Below are 21090 nucleotides of genomic sequence, written 5' to 3'. Positions count from 1 at the left end.
GAAGATTGGCAAGGGTAGACAATGGGGGTCAAGTGACTTGCCCAGGGTCACACAGCTGGGAAGTGGCTGAGGCCGAATTTGAACCTAGGACCTCCTGTCTCTAGGCCTGACTCTCACTCCGCTGAGCTACCCAGCTGCCCCCATCCTCCCTCACTTTTTAACATCTGCGGTGAGACACGCTCACCAAAGTGAAAATTTTCAATTACCAGATATTTTAAAAGAAGTGCAATGTTATTTTCCTGAAGTACAGTATTATGAACTAAGTCATTAAAATGGGCACTAACAAGTAAAACAAAATGTTTTCACAAAAAGGTACATTTTGTGATAAGCCTTAAATATATTATAATATACCATCAATGCAAATGTCTGTAATATACAAGAATTACTCAAAAATTGAAACTATATTTGAAGAAATATTAAATTTCTGAGCCCTTGGTTTCATTTGAGACTAATCTCTATTCAAAAATTCTTAAATTTTGGGAAGGAAGGAATTATTTTCGAACATTACTCCTAACCAAACACATAAATAGGCAGGGTGGTGTGGTGGGAACTTCTGGGTGAGGACACTCCCTCCAGTCATGCAGGCAGGCCCTTCTCTGCAAAAAATCTTAAAGAGCTGTCTTGAGTGCTGGAAAGTCAGTGACTAATTCAGGGTCTCAAAGCTAGGAGAAGACTGAAGCAAGCCTTGAGCCCAAGTCTTCCCATCTCTACAACCAACTCTTTACCCAGGATACCACTCCAATCTCCTGCTGGGTCTGCTAAGGAGAGTCACTCCATCTCTCAGTGCCTCTGGGCAATTCTCTAAGATTTATTTATAAGATGAAGACAAGCTGCTGATCTGAATCTGTGAAGTACCCTAATAGGAGTTCTTTATACTGATGGAATCAGAGGTCCAGACCAAAAGTCACAGAAACAAAGTCTGAATTATTGAAAAAATTTTTGTTGGCAAACTTTATGGGATTTTACTGTACTGGTTATTCCTGAATATACTTACTTCCTCCTGGATTTTAAAAATAATCCTTCCAACATAACCTTCTTCTGGGAACCAGCTGTTCAAAATCTGTACAATTTCTTCTTCTGGACTGATTATTCTCTGAAATGGCTGTTTCCTGAAGTCATTTTTTTCTTTGGATATAAAATATTTTTCTTCCATCAAAAAGCAGTCTGTGATGATTGGTGTAGAGCCTTGAGAAGTAGTCAAAATCTAACGTAAAAAAAAGAAAAGACTGATGAAACAGTCTAAATACTTGATAAAAATCTTTAATTCCAAATGAATCTATTCTTGTGGAGCACAAACTATGCCTGACACTTATTGCCAAGCTAAACCTACTCTGGAGTAGTGAGTGCATCATTCCTTTTGGAAGATCTAAGCAATTTCTTATGACCGAAAAGGCTTGTTTACATCCATTTTGGCCAGCAACACTAGTTAGTCATAATCCCAGGACAGCAAAACTCTTTTCCCACTGCTGGAATGACAACCCCTGTTGAGTTTTAATAACTTTTAGGTTTTTCAACTCATGAACTTAGCCCTTTGTCATTCTCTATCCCTGGAACTCTGCAGAAATGCTTTGCTTTTATGACAGGGCAAATAGCCTACTCCAGCCTTAACCAAGACAATTTCTTTTTCTCATGTTGGAGCTACCCAATCATTTTCAAATGTTGGGTTTATAGGGCCAAATTCTCAGCATCAGCAGGTCCCTGGGAATTCTCGAGTGCAATATACTTCTGACTACATTCCAGGGGATGATTGCCCTTCCTGGTGATCTTTGCCTTCTCTCCTCTCCCACTCCCTCCTGCTTTATAACTGCTAACAGTCAGACTGAACTGCAAGTAGGTGAGGCGAGATAACGTGATAAACTGACCTCTACTTACTTTCTATTTAGAAAAAAAACCAGAATCTTTATAAAGGGGATCCCCCAGCTTCCATGGTTAGTATAAGAATCAAGGTTATATATCCGCTAGCTCAAGAGTAGGATGAAATGCGGAAGGGTGGGGGGGAATGACTAAAGTGAAAAACAGTTGGAATGTGATAAAGGGTCGGGAATTCTGGCAAGGGAGAGAAGAAGGGAACTTTATGGAAGAGAACAGCATTGAATCTTAAGGAAAATCAGGTCAAGAAGTATAATTTGTGGCAAGATGGTGGAGCAGAGGCAAATCAGCCAATCCCCTCCAAACAAATTTAAAATAATGCTTCAAATTGAGTTTTGGAGCAGCAGAGCCATCAAAATATTAGGATAAGACATTTTTTTCAGTCTCAGAAAACTTAGTAGGTCTGTTGGAGAGGGCTGTGATAGTGGGGTGGAGGCTGTTTTAGAGCCCAGATGGTGGCAATTCCAGTGATGGGTCTTAGAGATGGCTGCAGATGCAGAAGTAGCAGTTTCAGAAGCTCTCAGCTCACAGACAGCAAGTGGGGTCAGACAGCTGGTCACAAACAGATTACCGGGAGTCCTGTGCTAGTGCTGGGTACAGCGGGGGACGACTGGCAACTTTATTTCCCATAAACTATTCTGGGTCACAGTTCCAGAGCAGAGAGTAGTATTTGTAGTCAGTGACAAGTGCTCTGGGCACAGTTCCAAGGCAGGGAGGAGCACTAACACTTGTGATTGCTGGGGAACAGAGGTCCTTCCTGGCTAAAGACCACAGCACAGAACAAGAGAGAAGTAACCATATCTCTCACCAGATCATACCATGTCAGAAGCACGGAAGATTACAACCCCCGAGAACTAGATCTGAAAACAACATCACAAAAAAAAAAAAAAAAAAAAAAAAAAAAAAAAAAAAGAAGAAGCCTGACACAATGTTTTCCTACCCCTAAGAGCAGAACTCAAGAAATAGTCTGGAAAAATAAGCAAACAATAAAAAAAAGACATGAGCATAAAAACCTACTATGATGGTAAGGAAGATCCAGATAATAAGGAAGATGATAATAATGTGAAAATAGCTTCAAAGAAAAATGCAAATTGGATACAAGCTCAACAAGAATTCTTGGAAGTCTTAAAAAGATAAAAGCAGTAGAGAAGAAACTGGGACAAGAAATGAAAATGATACAAGAAAATAATGAAAAGAGAACTTTGCAAAAAAGTTCTTTGTAAAAGCAGCACAAAAATAATGAAGAAAATGACACCTAAAACAGAATTGGCCCAATGAAAAAAGAAGTACGAAAGTTCACTGAAAGAAAATTTTCTTAAAAATCAGAAAAAGGGGGGCAGCTGGGTAGCTCAGTGGATTGAGAGTCAGGCCTAGAGATGGGAGGTCCTAGGTTCAAATCCGGCCTCAGCCACTTCCCAGCTATGTGACCCTGGGCAAGTCACTTGACCCCCCATTGCCCACCCTTACCACTCTTCCACCTATGAGTCAATACATGGAAGTTAAGGGTTTAAAAAAAAATTTTTTTAAAAACCAGAAAAATAAGACATTAAGAACCAAAGAAACAAAAAAAGGCGAAGAATGAAAAATAGAAGAAAAAGTGAAATATCTCATTAGGAAAACTGAAAAAATAGATCAAGGGGAGATAATTTAACAATTACTGGACTATATAAAAGGATTAATATGGAAAAATGTTTTATGTGATTGCATATGTTAAATCTATATAAGATTAGTTACCATCTCAATGAGGGGGCATAGTAGGGTGAGAGGGAGAGAATTTGAGACTTGATATTCCTTAAAAAATAATGGAAATTGTTTTTGCATGTAATTGGGAAAAAAATAAAAAATTAGAGAAAAAAGTATTATTGGATTGCCTAAAAGCCCTGATTAAAAAAAGACTAGACATATATTTCAGTAAATTATAAAGGAAAGGGGGCAGCTGGGTAGCTCAGGGGATTGAGAGCCAAGCCTAGAGACAGGAGGTCCTGGTTCAAATCTGGCCTCAGACACTTCCCAGTCATGTGACCTTGGGCAAGTCACTTGACCCCCATTGCTTATCCTTACCACTCTTCTGTCTTGGAGCCAGTACATAGTATTGACTCCGAGATGGAAGGTAAGGGTCTGAAAAAAAATTATAAAGGAAAAATGCCCCAATATCTCAGATTCATAGATTAAAATAGAAATTAAAAGAATTCATTGATCACCTCCTGAAAGATTCCAAAATGAAAACTCCTAGGGACATTATAGCTAAATTTCAGAACTAATTCCAGTTCAAGGAGAGAATACAGCAAGCAGCTAAAAAGAGATCATTCAAATATATGTATCTACAGTCAAGATCATATAAGATTTAGCAACTACCAAGTTAAAGGAAAAGGACGGGTTAGAATAGAATATTCCAGAGGCTTTAGGAACTAGGATTACAACCAAGAATAATCTATCCAGCAAAACTGAGTACATTCCTTCTGGGGTGGGGGAGGGAATGGATATTTAATGAAAAAGAAGACTTATAAATATCTCTGATAAAAAGATCAGAGCTGACATTCCAACACATGACTCAAGAGAAGCATAAAAAGGTAAACAAGAAAGAGAAAGTATGAGGGTCTTAATAAATTAAACATTTTACATTTCTATCTCAGAAGAAGATACATGTAACTCCTAAGAACTTTATCATTGTTAGGGGTATTGGAAGGATTCTATAAAGGACTTAGTTTGATAATCTCGAAAAAAGATAATGGGCAAGAAAGAGGAATAACCTGGGAAAAGGGGGAAGGAAGAAGAATGGGGGAAATTATTTTATATAAAAGACATGCACAAAGAAAGAGTTTTCACAATAGAGGGAAAATAGGGGTGGGTACACAATGCTTGAACCTGATTCATCTGAATTGATTCAGAGAGGGAAGAACACACACACACACACACACACACACACACACTCTCTCTTGGATAAAGAACTCTAACTTACCCAACAGGTAGTAGGAAGGGAAGAGGTGAAGAGAAAGGCGAGGGCAGATGAAGGGAGGTAGTAGTCAAAAGCAAAACAGACTTTTGAGGAAGTGCAGGGTAAAAAACTTAAACAGAAAAATAGGATGAAGGAAAATGACAGTTATCACAACTATAAATTGAATGGGATGAGCTCACCCATAAAAGGGAAATGTATAGCAGATTGGAAACTAGAATCCAACAATATGTTATTTACAAGAGATACACTTGAAACAGAAAGACACAAACAGCGTTCAAAGAAGAGATTGGAGCAGAATTGATTCTGTTTCACTTAAGGTAAAAGAAGATGGGGGTAGCAAACATGATCTCAGACAAAGCAATAACAAAAATGAGATAATTAGAGAAACTACATTTTCCTAAAAGATACCACAGATGATGAATAAAACATTTTTTACAACAAGTTTCTTTGACAAAGGCCTCATTTCTCAAATACATAGGAAATTAAGTCAAATTTATAAAAATAAGAGCCATTCCCAAATGGTTAAATGAGTTTTCTGTCCAAAGGTATTCTTAGTTGTAGTGGCAAAGAAATGAAAAATCGAGGAAATGCTTATCAGCTGGGAAATGGCTGAACAAGCTTTGGTATAGGATTATAATGGTATACTATGGTGTTATAAGACACGAGGAGCAGGATGGCTTCAGAAAAATCTAGGACGAGCTGCATGAACTGATGCAGAATCAGGAGAACGTAGTAACAGTGATATTGTGCAGATGATCATCTGTGAAAGACAATGATCCAAGACAATTCCAAAGGACTTGGGATGAAAACTGTCAGCTACCTTCAGAGAGAGAATGGACAAGCTCCAAGCACAGACTGAGGCGTCTTTTTTTTTTTTTTTTTTTTTTACTTTCTTTCTGCAAACATTAGGAAGCTTTGATGTGCTAGAGTGGGCATGCACACATGCGCACACATGTGCACACATGCACGCACACACACGCACACCCTCCTCTGCTAACCATCCCTCCGTTGGCAGGCTGGTACTTGGATTCTCATAGCTTGCCAGGTGAGGGCGTGCTGGAGCTTACATTCTACTGGCATAAACTCTGGGAATCCAGTGGAGCACAGGAGGAAGGCTTTCGTGAGGGGATGAAGGTATGTGAATCTGCACAAACGTATATATTATACAGAGATTAAAGGATTAGAGTCTCACAACCAAATGCTTTGTGAACTCACTTGGTGAAGAAGCTGCTTTGCTTTAGTCTCTTCATTTATTATGAAGACGCCAAAAGGCTCAGGGCCCGGAATCCCATGGACTGTGACCTTGTACGTCACCAGACCTTTTCTCTCTTCTGTGCTGAACATCTGTCAGATAGAATATAGAATATATATGTGTGTATATATATATATATAATTTGTGTAGTAATTTGGATTCTTTTCTACTCTAAATAACTTGGACAATTTCCAGGGAATGCTTACAATTACTCATCATTAGAATGCATGGCACATTCTTCTAACAGCATGTTCTTTAAATCCACTGAAACGGAAACACTCAGAAGTATCTTAAATGCTGATCTCCTGGCAGGCATGGCCTTTTTTCCTTATTTCAGAAGATGTGTTCCTCTCTCAAGTCCCTTTTGTCCTGATTCATCTTATTAACTGATTCATTCAATTATTCAAAAAACATCTAGTGAGGGTCTACTCTATACAGGGTGGCAGCTAAGTGGTACAGTGTAGAGAGTGCCAGGCCTGGAGTCTAGAAGACTTTATCTTCCTGAGTTCAAATCCAGCCTCAAACACTGTGTGTGACCCTGGGCAAGTCATTTAACCCTATTGGCCTCAGTTTCCTCATCTGTAAAATGAGCTAGAGAAGGGATTGGCAAAAACACTCCAGTATTTTTGCCAAGGAAACTTGAAATGGGGTCACAATTAGACATGATCAAAAAATGACTCCATGAGCACAAAGGGATGGCGAGCACGGCGTTCGTTACTGAAGAAGAGCCGCCATCTTATAGGACTTGGTTCTCCCCTCGTGTGCTCGTGATCTCCCGCGTTACTGCTCGGGCACAGGGAGAGAGAGCTCGTCTCCATGGCAGGGCAGCCCCATCGCAGGCTCCCGCCACGTGTGCTGGCTCTGGGCCGTGTATTTCCAGCTTCCATTTGGCTATCTTGAGCCCCGTGTCTGCTCAGAGCACGTCTGTCCGGCTGCAGCCTTCTCCAAGGCCCTCCCGCCAGAGAATCAAGCCACGCTCCAAGGGGGAGGCGGCATCCCGTGCAGCCGGGGCTGCTGGGTCAGCCTGGACAGGGAAGCCGGAGGGCATCTTCTGCCTTGTGCGGGTTCCACACTAGCCCCCCTAGAGCAGACGCTGTTAGGGCTTCGCCTGGAAGGCAATGGGAGCGGCCAGAGCCGGAGGGGAATCCCCCACCAGGCTTCTCGGAGGCTCTCAGGCCTCTTCCCTCATCCCAAGCCTGGGAGGCCTCTGACAGCTTGCTTCTAGAGGAGCCTCCCAGTGGTGCTGGGGGCACTTTTACAGAGAGAGGCCGGGGGAGGCCGCCCTGCCTCCCTGCGTGCTCACCCAGAGGAGGCCCTTAATCCGTGTGGACAGAATCAATAACTCAGCGAATGAGGGAATCTGCTTTTTAGAAAGGAAGGGGAGGCCCCGGACCCAGAGAACAAGGGTCAGGAGGACCCGGAGGAGGGAAGGAAGAGGAGCTTCCTTTGCCTCAGCCGATGAGTCTCAGCCGGGCGGGCGGCTTCTGGCCGTCGAGTCCTTCCCGGCTCCCCCGCGGGGCCTCAGCAAGGGCCCCGGAGCCTTTCTAGAATGCTTAGACCCCGGGGCTCCTCGAGGCCAGTAATGCCTTCTGGGTGGAGAGGGAGACCCCAAGGCCGGCGTTAGCTGGTGTCCCAGCTGAGACCTGTGGCGGGGGGTGCAGGGGATAGAGCCTGGCCTGGCCTGGGGCAGACCCGAGTGCAAACCGGCCTCAGATGCTTTCTAGCTGTGTGACCCCGGCAAGTCACTAGGCCTTCGTTTGCCTCCGTTTCCCCACTTGTCAAACAAGGATCATCTGGGCATCTCCCTTGTAGGGGGGTGAAGATCTAAGGAGAGAAGCCAGGTAAGGAGGGCCCGGAGCAGGGACTCTAACTGCTCGCTAGGACGCTCTCAGGGCCGCAGGCAGGCATGTCTCGGCCTTCCCAGCTCCGCTTAGTTACCAGAGACGCCGCCGCTGCGCCACCGCTCCAGGTCTCTTCCATCCTCCTGCTGTTTAGGAACAAGCTAGAGATTTCCATGACTTCGTTATGGAGGTTTCGCAGCTGAAGATGCCGATACCCTGAAACGACACCCAACCGGGTAAAACTCACCCGCCAGACATTTATTCTTGCTCCGAGCCAACTTTCCCAAAGCGGGACCCCCCGGAACCAGCCTTGGTCCTCGACAGGAGAAGTCGGTTCTTCCCTTAGCCAGGCCGAGAAGATGTGTGTTTTTGCTGGGTGTCAGTTAGTCATTCAGCTACTATCTAGTGTCATGCACTAGTGATTAATTCATGAGCCTTTGCTACCAAAAGGAATTAATACGCCTTCAAAAATTCTTAATATTCTCAAAGAAAAAATTAAAAAGTGGAAAAAAACCAAAAAGTGCTTTAAAGGTCTTGTGGTCTGTGCACGCTCGCCCCAAAGGCCCCGCTGGACCCCGCCAGTGCCGGGCCTGGCTTCGTTTTCGGGGCTCCTCCTAAGTCCCTACCTGAAGTTATTGCTAGCCTCAAAGCCTGCGTCCAGCACTGGCTGGGCCTTCAGGAGTAGCTTAACGACCCTCCCTCGGGTCCTACCACCCTTCCCGAGAGGTGGAAGGGGGAGAAGGGGAATGGGGGATGCTCCATCCATGGCCCTCCCCTCCCCTCCATGGGTGAGAAAGGCCACACTGTAACAGATATGGCAGATCTTGGAGGGGTGCTCAGTTAATGCTGAAACAAATGAGATTTCCTTCTACCTCTTTTTAAAGCCTTGAGTGGAATGATTCTTTGAGCCGTGACAGCTGAACTGTTGTTTTCAACAACTGCAAAACGAAGAAATATGAGATCTTCCAAATAAGCTCGGAAAAGAAACTGCTCATTCCACATGGGATTCAGAGTATTCCGATGAATGGGTTTAGTGCGGAAATGGCAGCTATCCAGTGGCATTCCCAGGACATCGATTTCAATACACGGACTGCCGGTGCTGTTTCCAGGACAGACATTCTGACCAGAGACGACCTGAGTAAAGAGAAGGATCGAAGTCAGGAATGGTTAGAAAGACCCCAAACGAAGCCCCCCCCCCCCAATCGGAGTCTGCATTGGAATGGGAAGAAAGCGAGCCCTTGTGTGGGTTGAGGTTTCCTTATTAGCCTGTTAGGCTTCCCCACCAGAAGCTCCTCCTCTAGTGTTCGTCGAGGCTACATCTGACTCCCCTGGTGGGACCCCATCCGTTTCCTCCCCAGGGTGGAGGCTGAGGAGTCTCAGACTGGAGTTTGTTGGAACTGGGTTTAGTTTGACTGGAAAAAAAAATTAGTCTTTGGGGGTTCCTACTGCCTCCCCCAAGCTTCATGGGAAGTCTCCGAAAATAGCCCATGTCTAGGTAGATTTGAGTAAAAAGGTACACCGGAACCCATACAAGCCCCCAGCGGTAACAAAAAAGGATCCCCAACAGCCTATGAACAGTCTGTACAATTCTCTTTCCTAACCAAAGAATTCTACTTGCTATCAGGGTTCTAAAGTCCTCTTTGGAAGATAAACCTGACAAACCAAAGGCCTTGGACGAGAAATTTCCCTTAAAGTCTTTAAAAGAGGATTTAAAATTGTAACTTGTATTAACAGGAATACGTACAGTTAAAGAATAGAGAGCAGGTGCCATACTTTCCAGATCTCTTTCCAATGGGGAAAACTGCTGGTACATAGCACAGTTCTTGTCCCACAGGACGGGGGGTTTCAAAACATAACCACATCCACCATTAGCTTCAAACATGGCCGCGTTTAAATGTAAGGGGAGATCTACAAGATAAAAGAAATGAAGTCACTAACAAAAGAGTACAGAAGTCCGTCAGGCCTCGAGGCCAGCCCAGCCCAGCTTCGGGGGTGACAGTCTAACATTAAAACCACAAAGGCCGATGGCGGAGAGATTCCCTTCACGTGGCCACCAATAACATTTTGTGGAGCTCAGCCTTCCTGCCATGCTGCTTGGCCAAATACTTTGGTTTTGTGGAAGCAACTGAGTGATGCTGGGTGCGGTACAATGGCCCTCTGGTCTTACTTTCATGTCTAAAACAGCGTTGTCTTCTGCACGATTGTTTCTGAGACTAAAAACAATGAAGCAGTGCGTATCATGCGAAGCAACACTTTGGGTCAGTGAAGAAGTGAAGCACCTTCCCATTTTTTACCCACAGTGGAATTGTCACTTGGGCTTAATCTTGCAACATCCTGAATTGTAGGAAAGAATAACAGGTTTCCTTACTGCTTTTAAATTAATTTTAAGTTAACTTCTACTAGCAGGCCCAATATTCAAATATTGCATATAAAGAACATTTAAAAAAAAATATCAGACTGTATGTTATGATCCACAAATACCCATAATCTACTTAGAAGTCAGCTAGGTACTGACTGGAACAGTGGATAGAATGCTGGGCCTACAATCAGGAAGACCTGAGTTCAAAATCTAGCCCTTGACACTGAATAGCTGGGTGACCCTGGGCAAGACACTTAACTTGTCTGCCTCAGTTTCCTCATTGGTAAAATGAGGATAAGCATAGCATTACTTTCTAGAGTTGTGAGAACACATAATATTTACAAAGCACTTGGCACAGTACCTGGTACACAGTAAGCGCTCTATAAATATTCGATGTTTACTATTGTTCTTATTAGGCAGCTAGGTGGATAAACCATTGGGCCTGGAATCAGGAAGACATGATTTCAAATCTGACCTCAAACACTTACTAGCTGGGTGACCCTGGGCAATTCACTTAACTTCTGTTTGTCTTGATCCTCTGTAAAAGAAAATGGTAGACCACTCCAGTGTTTTTGCCAAAGTATTGGCATATGATAGTTCATAGGACGAAAAGTCAGACACGACTCAACAACAAGAACGTTATTATTATTATAATTCAATATTAACTGCAAAACCAAGTGTATTTGCAACAAAAAATGTGTTTTTGCTCATTTCCACGACCCCTTCTGAATCTTTTTTTTGTGTACTTAACATAGATCTGTTGCTTTTATTGTCATATTTAATTTCATAGTTGCAGCTCTAACTACCTTTCTTACTCCAGACATTTAATTACACAAATAATCCAATGTATGATGTTTCATCTGTATCATTAAAATATGCCTAAGAAAAAGCCGGATGATAATTTTAAAATCCCATATATTTGCTTAAGCTCCCCATTGCAATGTATGGACTGATAGAGCAGTATTAAAATACTTTTATTTTTGGTTAAATTTTTAAAAAGAGGTGCAATCACACATGATTCACATTAACTACACAATCCCCTCAGTCACGAGCTTCTGGCATTCTTGTGGCTTCTCTTGGGCTTTTATGGCCCAACTTAATTGACAATATTGTTTGATGGGCTGTTTGGTTATTCTTTCATGATTATTGAGCCTCTCACAGACTTAAATGCTTCTTTTATGGTTCAGGTTTGTCTATGTAAATGATTGCACAAGAGAACAGAAGGTTTATGAGCCACACTTGACCAATGTTCCCTCTGACATTTTCCACCTACGTTCAGGATGAATTTCTAATGTATGCTACCTCTTATGAAGGCAAGTTGAGGAAGTACATTGCCAAATGGAACAAAACTTCTGAATGTGTTGTATTCGTATGTATAGGGCTGAGCTGTTGGATGTTCTCCCCCATCTCCCCAAACAAAACACAACAGGAAGTGACCATTGCCATTAATGATGATGATTTTAGGTTCCTCAACTATAAAATGGAGATAATACAAACAAGCCCCTCTCTGGGTAGTAAGAGACAAATGAGACAATGCATGTAATAAAGCCTTAATAAACCTTCCCTAAAGTAGGATTATCACAATAAGAGCTAACATTTATAAAGTACTTTAGACTCATTATTTCTCTGACCCTCACAAATCCCCAGGAGGTGGGGGCTATTATTATCTACCCTACTTTGCAGATGAGCAAACTGTCACCTCATTTTTTTTTTAATAACCTTTATCTTTGGTCTTAGAATCACTACTGTGTATTGGTTCTAAGGCACAGGAGTGGTAAAGACTTGGCAATGGGGGTTAAGTGACTTGCCCAGGGTCACACCACTAGGAAGTGTCTGAGGCCAGATTTGAACCCAGGACCTCCCATCTCTAGGCCTGGCCTTCCATCCACTGAGCCACCCAGCTGCTCTGTGACCTCATTTTTATGAAGAGTTCCTCTCTCCTAAGGTTGGCATCCTTTTTGGGGAGCCTGGATTATACCTCCTAACCACAACCCCTCTAAAAATTGTGTTTTTTTGGGAGTGGCTGTGTCTGGGGATACTCCTTCACACCTGACCTTTCTAAGAATTCGTGGATGAAAATAAGAGCACTTTAAAGTAAACCTTTTTATCTAATTTGATCTTTGCAACAATCTCATGATCCCAAAAAGGAGGCCCAGAGATGTTAGGCAACTTGTGGGCTATCCCCCCAGGGAGCAGCAGAATGGGAATGCACCCCAGCTCTTCTGACTCCCAATTCACTGTTCTTTCCACTCCTTCCCAATCAGGCAACCTGCTGCTCTAGGAGTAATACTCTTTCCTACAAGATTATTGAGGTCCTCCTCCTTTGTAAAACAAAGGGGCTGCCCTCCATTCCTCTGAAGGGCTTCCCACATCTGACACCCTGAGGCTCAATGCTCAGCCCAAACAATGAGGCTGGGATACATATCTCTTCCCCAACCTCTTGGACAGGACAAAGTGTAGGTGAGAGACTAGCCAGAATGGGCGTAGGTTCTGGAACTGTGCAACAGAGAAACTTCTAAATTTGTTCTGATTCAATTTAGCCAACAAACATCGAAGTGCAAGTTGTGTGGAATGCACTGTGCTGGGCCTTGGGCCTATAAAGAGGGACAGTAAGGAAGTCCCTGGCCTCAAAGGGCCTGTGATCCAATAAATAAAGGTGACACTAGACAGAATATGATAAAAGCAAAGGAGGAATACAATTAAATTACTCCATGTGCACTTACATGTGCCCCTAAGCATGCATATATATGTATTTGTGTGTGTATTTTAAGTTCATGGAGACAGTGGGGAAGAGAGACTTGATAGTAAGAGTTTGCTTGGGAACAAGATACTTGCTCTCCCAAGAGTGATGGTGCCACACCAGAGACCTCAGGGTCAGAGGAGGAGGAGCTGGAGAGTCCCTGCCCAGGACACTGAAGACTCAATGATGCCCCTGGAGTATAGTGCAGGCCTCCAGGCAAAGAGGAAATCAATTGGGGAACCTGATCAATACCCGGCACGGTGCTCCAGAAAGGCAAGGTTTCCTTCCCAAGGGGCCAGGATGGCTGGACACTCCTGATCATGTGTCTGTCTGTCTGTCTCTCCCAAGCTCTCTCTCTCTCTCTTAGGGAGAAGTCTTTCTCCAAGAAGGATCAGAACCTGATGATTACTGGGGGCCTTTCCAAGATTCTATCATTTCTCTTTGATTCTATCATCACATTTAAACTGAACACCAAAGAGTTCTTCAAAATAGGCCTTCTTTCTGCTATGAGCCAGTGTCCGCCCACCATTGAATCAAGGCCTCAACATACTTGGATGATGCACTTAGGGTCGGCGCTGGGCCCATTGCTGGGGATAGAGAGGCGCGGGGGTTGGGATGGGGGTGGGGCAGTCCCTGTTCCACAGGCAGGAGCAGAGTTTTGAGGCGAGGGTCCTCGCTCGGGCGGGGAATCGGCCACCTTCAGGGAAAAGCCGCTTCAGCTGAGGTTTGCAGGAAAGGAGGGATCCTGTGAAGTGGAGGTGCGGAGGGGGAGCCGGGGGAAACGCAGGAGGTGCAGGACCCAGAGCCCCGCGCAAGCCAGCGCCCTCCGCTCAATCCGGGCCCTCGTGTTCTCAGCTTGACTTCCTCTTTTCACCCACGAATCCCGGAAGCAGGAAGTCATCCGCCCCCTAGCCGCCGCCTGGTCTTCTTACCGTCCGTTTGGTAGTTGAGCGCCACCAGCTGGATGCCGTGCAGCCAGAACAGGAGCGGGCTGGGGTTGGACGAGTCGATGCGCGTGGCCGCAGGGTATGTCCGGAGCAGCTGGCAGGCGGTGTGCTGGATCAGCTTCTGAGAGTAGCGCCGACAGAGGCGCTTGGCCGCGTTCTCGTTCAGGGAGGAGATGTGGTAGCATTTCGGGGTCCGAATGAGGGCGCTGAGGGACGGCGTGGTGTTGAGAGGACACACTTCTTCCCAGGGCTGCCGCGGCCCATCCACGGAACCTAAACCCCCCAACAATCAGAAGCACACGCTTTAAACACGTACCCCAAAGAACGCGTTCCAAAGAGCCGGTGACATTCTCCCTCTAAGCTCGATCCCAGGCTCACATGAGCTGGCGGGCTTCTCCTCAAGGGATACAGCCTGGTACTGTGCCGCCATCAACCCTGTCTGCCTGAGGGCTGAAATGCTCCGTTTAGAAAGTGGAAGGTAGAGTGTGTGTACCTGAATTCTAGTGATCTGTCCCCTTAGGCGAGGAAGAGAAACTGGGGTTTATTCTTCTGGGAAAGGGAGGTAAGTAGAGGCGGGAGGGGCAAGAGGAGAACATTCGTGAAGTCCTGCCAGGCTCGGGCCTCCGGCGCCAGCGCTCCCAGGGGGGACACTAAGGACTCTGAGGAAGGGAGAGGGGTCTTTTGGAAGCCTCGGAACACCGGGAATACGGGCATCTCCCTTCTTTCTGCTATGCCAAGGAGCTCAGAAGAGGAGGATTCCCTGGAGGTGGGGAAAGTCGGTTAGGCCCTGAGAGGGTCTAAGAGCGCAGGGCAGGGATCCTGGAAACAGAGCCCAAGGCATGGGCAGAGACGGGTAGACACACTGGGGGGGGGGGGGGTGTCTCTTCAAGAGGGCAGAGACCCCTTTAAAAGGGCAGGATGCCTGAGGCCTGGGGGAAGATGGCAAGAGCCCCTTAGAGAAGGTCTTTTGAAATCTAAGGACATGAGGGCAAAGACGGGTCACCGGTCAGTAAGATCACTCAGGAGGAAGGTTTGTGCTGAAATTCTCGCAGATTTGAAGACTTATTGTGGAGGAAGACGGGAGCCCCAGAATCCCCGCCATGCTAAGGTGAGGGAATCCTATTCTAGCCATGGTGCTAAGACAAATCAACCTCACTCGGAAACCCGGAGGCCCTATTTCATCCCAGAAAGACATGGTAGATTAAATGAGGACAAGATCTGGAAAAAAGGATAGTTCCCAAGGAAAAGTACACCAAGAAAGCATGAGGTTTGAGTTCCCAAGAGTGAGATTAACTGCGAGACTACTCTTCATTTTCTATGATTATTTTAGGCCCTTACATGTAGAGAGGATATGCCCAAAGGATAAACTTGGACAGCTTAACACAGTTAAAGGTGATAGCCACTGCACAGCTTCCTCTTCTAGCGCTGGTTCAGCTCTGTGCGGATCTCTGTCCAGACTCTGGCCTATCTACCTATTCCCTTTTATATGACATGATATAATATAATGCCAATAGTCAACCATTGAGGATAGACTACCTACCTACATGACAAATCAAATCCTATGAATGAAGGAGGCATACTCAAGACCCTCACAAAAGATTTTATTTTTTTAACCCTGGTGATTTGTCTAGTAGACTTGTCTATTGTCACAGTTTCCTACAAGTTTTCCTGCAGTATTTGTAGTAACTTCCACTATAGTTCTACTCTAATACCTAGTTATGGTGTGGCAGTAAACTGGGTTCTTTTAGGAATGTGAGCTTTGGGAGGGCTTACCAAACTGAAAAGATGTAGTGACAGACTTGCTGAATTTGGAAAGACTCATCATTCAGGGATAATGAGATATATATTGGTATATTCAGGGGTAATGATATATATCAATATATATTTCTGATCAATGACTACTCATGAAATTCACTGGGGGAGGCAGAGAGCAGAAAAGGAGAGAAGAGCTCATGCTCTTTAGAAATGTCAGAATTTTCAAAGTATTAAAGACATTGAAGCAAAATCCTCTAAAAAAAGGACCACAAATTGCTTATAAGGAACAGGAAAGCAGAAATGAAAAATGATTGTGTTCTCTTCCATGGGATTAAGCAAGTTGGTAAAAAGGGGTAGTTATGTGGTACAGTGTGGAAAGAGTGGCCTGGAAACTTAACTTCCTGAGTTCAAATCTGGACTCAGATATTAGTTGTGATCTTGGGCAAGCCCCTTAACCCTGTTTGCCTCAGTTTTCTGAGCTAGAGAAGGAAATGGCAAACCACTCCAGTATCTTTGCCAAGAAATCCCCAAATGAAGAGTTAGACATGACCAAACAACAACAAAGCAACTAAGAACAAGAGGGAAAGTATTAAGCAGTACAGATACAAATGAACTAAGTCTAGGGACTTTCTGATCAAAGAAAAATGGAGGTCATAAGGTAAAGGAGGTCTTTGTTGTTACAGAATAAGTAATTATGCTGACAAAATAGAATGTTCCTTTTACTTTATGAAACAATTTTTTACTCTGGTAGGAAATTTAGAATAATTCCAACAAGTTCTAAAAAACTGAAGTTGTTTTTTTAACCAAATGGCACAAAATGCCTAGCATTTAGGTTTTTTTCCTCTGTTAAACACTTGTTGTTTGAAATAAACTGAAGAAACTGTCCAATTTGGACAAAATCTGGCATGTTACTAAAAAGTACCAAAATACAATTTAAGAGTCTGCTTATTGGTTAATTTGCTGTTGAATGAAAATAGCAGACAAAAGTTTTCAAATTGTCATAGTTGGGGGATCACATGAAATGAGGATTACAATTCACAGAACTACTAAGTTTTTCTTTAAACAAAAATTTTTCAGGAAATATGGCTAAAACATCTCTGGCAAATTGTCATGACTCAAGAAACTAAAACTACAAAATTATGTTCTTTGCAATGTCAGTATCATTTTACTTTTTTTTTTGCTTATTATTTACCCAGTTACAATAGGTAGCATGAACATTCATTACAAAAAACAATTTAAACATTCAAATGAAGATTACCAACAGGAAAACATTTGATCCATCCAATCAATATACAGAATCAAGCAAAGATATTGGTAAGAAGTTGACTTTACTTTTTCCAGATGTTTTGGCATATGCTGCTGTCTCCCCAGGGCTTAATCTGCCCGGATTGTTGCCAAAAATGGACTTCCTGCTTTTCCTTTCTTTTCCTCTGCTAGAGCCAGATGGGTTTAAAGTTGACAGTCCTGTTCCCATAAAATTAAAATAAATAAGCCAAAAACTGCAAGCAAAGGAACTCAACATTTTCCATCACTACTAATGTTTGTTTTAAATGACTGTTACTCCCTTGTAATATGTATAAAGCCTACTGACATTTAACTTTTTAGCAACCTTAATAACAGTATTGATGCCAATTACAAAATAGCTTTTGCCTTGATTAAAAAATAATTGAAAGGAACTACATGGTCATTATAGGATGGTCACAAATATTATTTAAGTTAATATCAAAATAATGTACCAACAATAGTCTAATAGAGAAAAGAAATACAGATAACTTTTATTTGGGGGATCATTACCCAATGAATGGATTATTTTATGTTACTTTTCCCACCTCTCTCTCCCCACCTCTTTTTTTGGCACAATCAATAGACTCAGAAGGGCCCTTGACTGGCCTGGACCCAAATTAGAATCTCTATAGGATAACTTGATGAGTGGTCATCCAACCTTTGTTTGATGATATCCATGATGGAGGACCCCTCAGGGTTAGGGTGAGGGACAGTCCATTCTACTTTTGGACAGCTCTAATTATTAAGAAGTTTTTTCTTATACTGAGCATAAAATTGCTTCTTTGCAAATCCTACTCATCGTTCCTAATTCTGTCCTTTGGGTCTAGAACAAATCAAATTCCTTTCTTCAAATGAAATCATCTCTCTTCCCCAACCTTTTCTTAGTCAGGTTAAACACACCTGGTTTAAACACACATGCTTCCTGGTTATTTGAGGTAACCTGGGGAAGATCTGTGCCCCCAAAATAGTTCCACTAAAGTTCCATCAATGGAAATCTATTCCTTAAAATTAAATCTCTTCAAATGGTCCTCTTTTAGGACAAAAATATCTTAGAGCAGTACACTTGGGAGTACCATTAATTCCCCAATGTGAATAAGTTTGTTTTTGGTTTTGTTTTATGATAGCAAAACCAAAATGAGGTGGGTGGTTTTTCCTGTGGGGAGGGGGTGGGGAAGGGATTATTGTATGAGCACAGAATAAGTAGAAAGAGGAAAGGAAAGGGGAGGTAGAATCTGATGAAGCCAGCCTTCTTTTCACAAAAGTTATAAGCAATTTATTTAAGGCCAAACTGATAATAAGTGGCAAACCTAAGATTTGAACCAATAATGTTGGTTTTATTGGGATTAGTTTGTCAGAAATTCTTTTGGCACATTTTTTTTACATCAGTGTGCTAGAAAATTTGTATATACTAACACAGAAGGTCTTATACTTATGATTCCATTTATTAAAAGGTTACTAAGGCTGTTAGACAGGAGGTCTCTTTTTGTCATAATACTTATGCTTAAATTTAGGTCACTTTTCCTGAGAGAAAACTTTTCTAGAAGATAGCACAAATGACATTTAACCAAATTCTCTAATTAATGTGAAAGTTTTTTTAAGTTACTTTACATAATAGACTCTCCCTAAAACTGTGTAAATGTTAAAATTTTGTGAGCCAACTCTTAATTTCCTGCCAACTTGTAGTATGTGTTTATAAATTTAGAGACAATCTATAGGAAAAGTTTTGGCTTTGTTATAATGGAAATACAACTTAAGAAAAGAACAAATTGGATTAGAGCACATGTTAAAAGAAAAATATGGTTTTTAGAAAAAATATTACTAATAATATTCTAATACATAAAATAAAGGAGCAAAGCAACTTTAGAATGTCAAAGAAATCTTTTTTTGGTCACAGGTGTGGCTACCTGGTAAGCCACAATGAGTTACCACTATGATTCACACTTCCTCTTTGAATTCAAAGCCACAGGTCTCTTTTCTGCAAACTTAATTGTTGAAACGTCCTTAAATTTGCCAAGAGTATACTGCTATCCTTCTCAACGACTACTGGGTCTCTTCATTTAAGACTAACATTTCACTGGCCCTGTCTCCTAACAAAAGTCCATGCCCAAGGCTGCAAGGGTGACTGCAGTCTCTTGGCGGCTGGAGTTGGCTCATCTGTCCAGCTACGATACCTGTGAGATGAGACCATGAAGATGAGCGTGAGGAACAGCTAACTTTGCTTCTTTCAGATGAATCAGCTCATCAGCTCTAAGGCATAGCCTTGATCCTACAGCCCTGACAGCATATCCTTGTGAGTCAAATGATCGTTAAAAATGATCAGCCTGCCAACAAAGGAGGGCTTTGACTGCTGTAGGATTTCGGGGCTCCAAGAAAATCAATGTTTATGCTAACACAATGGGCTGAACTTAAAATGAATAAGCTGTGATTTCCTTTAAGATGATATAAGCACACCATCCATCTGTAACAGGCCTGTCTCCAGCCTCACTAGGCCACTCCCTTCACTCACTGTCACTCCATACGCCCTGCTCTTTTCCCCTCCGCTGGCACTGGAACCCTGGCATGCACATAGACACAGCAGAGCTGCTGTCCTCCTCCCATCTCCTGGATTAGGTCTGGCAAATGCCCTGTGCCCACCCTTTGTTTTTTCAGGGAGATAGAGAGGGCATGATGGGGGGGAACTCTTTGTATTATCTATCCTCCTCCTGAACTTCCTTACTACCTATGCTGGGGATGCCAATATCCTAGCTACTCAGACTTGAATCCTGGGTGTCATGCTTAACTTTTCTCACTGTCTGTCTTTCTGCCTCCCTCTCTGTTTCTGTCTCTCTTTCTCCCTCTCTGTCTCCATCTCTCTCTCTCTCTCTCTGTCTCTCTCTCTGTCTCTCTCTCTGTCTCTCTCTGTCTCTCTCTGTCTCTCTCTCTCACATACACAAACACACACACACACACACACACACACAATCAGGACCTAAATTTTACTATTCCTACCTTAACAACATTTCTTATAAATGACCTCTTCCCTCTACTCACATAGCTATCATTCTTGTTTAAGCTGTATTAGGTCTCACCGAGATGGCAGCAATATTATCAGTCTCTCTCCATTAAGTCTTTCTTTTCCAATCCATTCTCGACATAGCTAACAAAGAAATTTGCTTAAAGACCTTATTATATCATTTCCCTTCTCAATAAACTCTAGAGGCTCCCTATTGACTGTAGGCTCAAATATTTAATTTTTATTTTGTCCTTTAAAAAATTTCTAATTTTATGCAAGTTTTCTAATCTATATAATAATTAGTATAATGGTATTTGAAAAAATGTATAAATATGTACATATTTGGGGTACATGCTCAAAATCGTTTCTGCTAATAGGGATATATGATAAAGTTTTTTGGAGATCATCATAGAAGGAGATCAGATAAAGAAGTCTGGAGAAGGCAGAGAACATTTTGAGGATAGCTGAGCCTTAAAGATGAATGAGCCTTACATAGGCAGAAGCTTAGACTGAAGAGCACAAAGAAAGGCATGCAAGCAAGAGCAATTGTTAGTAGGGGATAGTGCAGACACCTGTCTAACAAGAGTGACTAGATATTGGGGTTTAGTTGTAAATGAGTTGAAGAGATGGGACAAGGCCATTTTATAGAGGATATGAAAGTCAAAGAGTTTAGACTCAATATTATATACAATAGGGAACCATTGGAGTTCTTGATTATCAAGGTGGGCGAATGTTTTAGGATGATTATGCTGAAGTCATATTAATGATAGAAAAGAAACCAGAGTCAGGATCACCAAGGAGAAGAGTTATAATATCCAAATGTGAAATGATGACTGCCTGGTAAGGGGGAATAAAGAAAAAAGTACTTTAGTTACTTTATTTTGATTAATGAGATTTTTTAAGGAAGGAAAAAAAAGGCCCCGGGGACAGATTAGTTAAAGGTGAAGAAGGAGGAACAAAGATACCAAATGAAATTTGCCAGACTAGAAGAGAAAGAGGAGAGGGCCAATGACATAAATGAGATTTAAAGAAGAGCTGGGTTCAGAAGAAATGACAAATTTAATTTATTATGTAATAATGATTTTGAGGTCATAG

At 42.6% G+C, this 21090-nt stretch overlaps 1 protein-coding gene across 2 annotated transcripts in view; it reads right to left on the bottom strand.

The window, feature by feature from the left end:
• PLCE1 (phospholipase C epsilon 1) overlaps positions 1 to 21090 on the bottom strand; it is a 298156-nt gene that overhangs the window by 21451 nt on the left and 255615 nt on the right. For both annotated transcript variants that reach the window (XM_044665696.1, XM_044665697.1), the window contains 7 exons: positions 17052 to 17183; positions 13950 to 14237; positions 9663 to 9826; positions 8791 to 9052; positions 8016 to 8134; positions 6041 to 6169; positions 995 to 1204 (listed from right to left, as the gene is read on the bottom strand). In XM_044665696.1, coding sequence (XP_044521631.1) covers positions 995 to 1204; positions 6041 to 6169; positions 8016 to 8134; positions 8791 to 9052; positions 9663 to 9826; positions 13950 to 14237; positions 17052 to 17183 — 1304 coding nt within the window. The remainder of the gene's footprint in view (positions 1 to 994; positions 1205 to 6040; positions 6170 to 8015; positions 8135 to 8790; positions 9053 to 9662; positions 9827 to 13949; positions 14238 to 17051; positions 17184 to 21090) is intronic.

The sequence above is a fragment of the Gracilinanus agilis genome, chromosome 2, assembly GCF_016433145.1.
Source record: "Gracilinanus agilis isolate LMUSP501 chromosome 2, AgileGrace, whole genome shotgun sequence".
Taxonomy (NCBI): Eukaryota; Metazoa; Chordata; class Mammalia; order Didelphimorphia; family Didelphidae; genus Gracilinanus; species Gracilinanus agilis.
The sequence above is the reverse complement of the archived record's forward strand: the minus strand, read 5'-3'. Positions and strand labels throughout refer to the sequence as shown.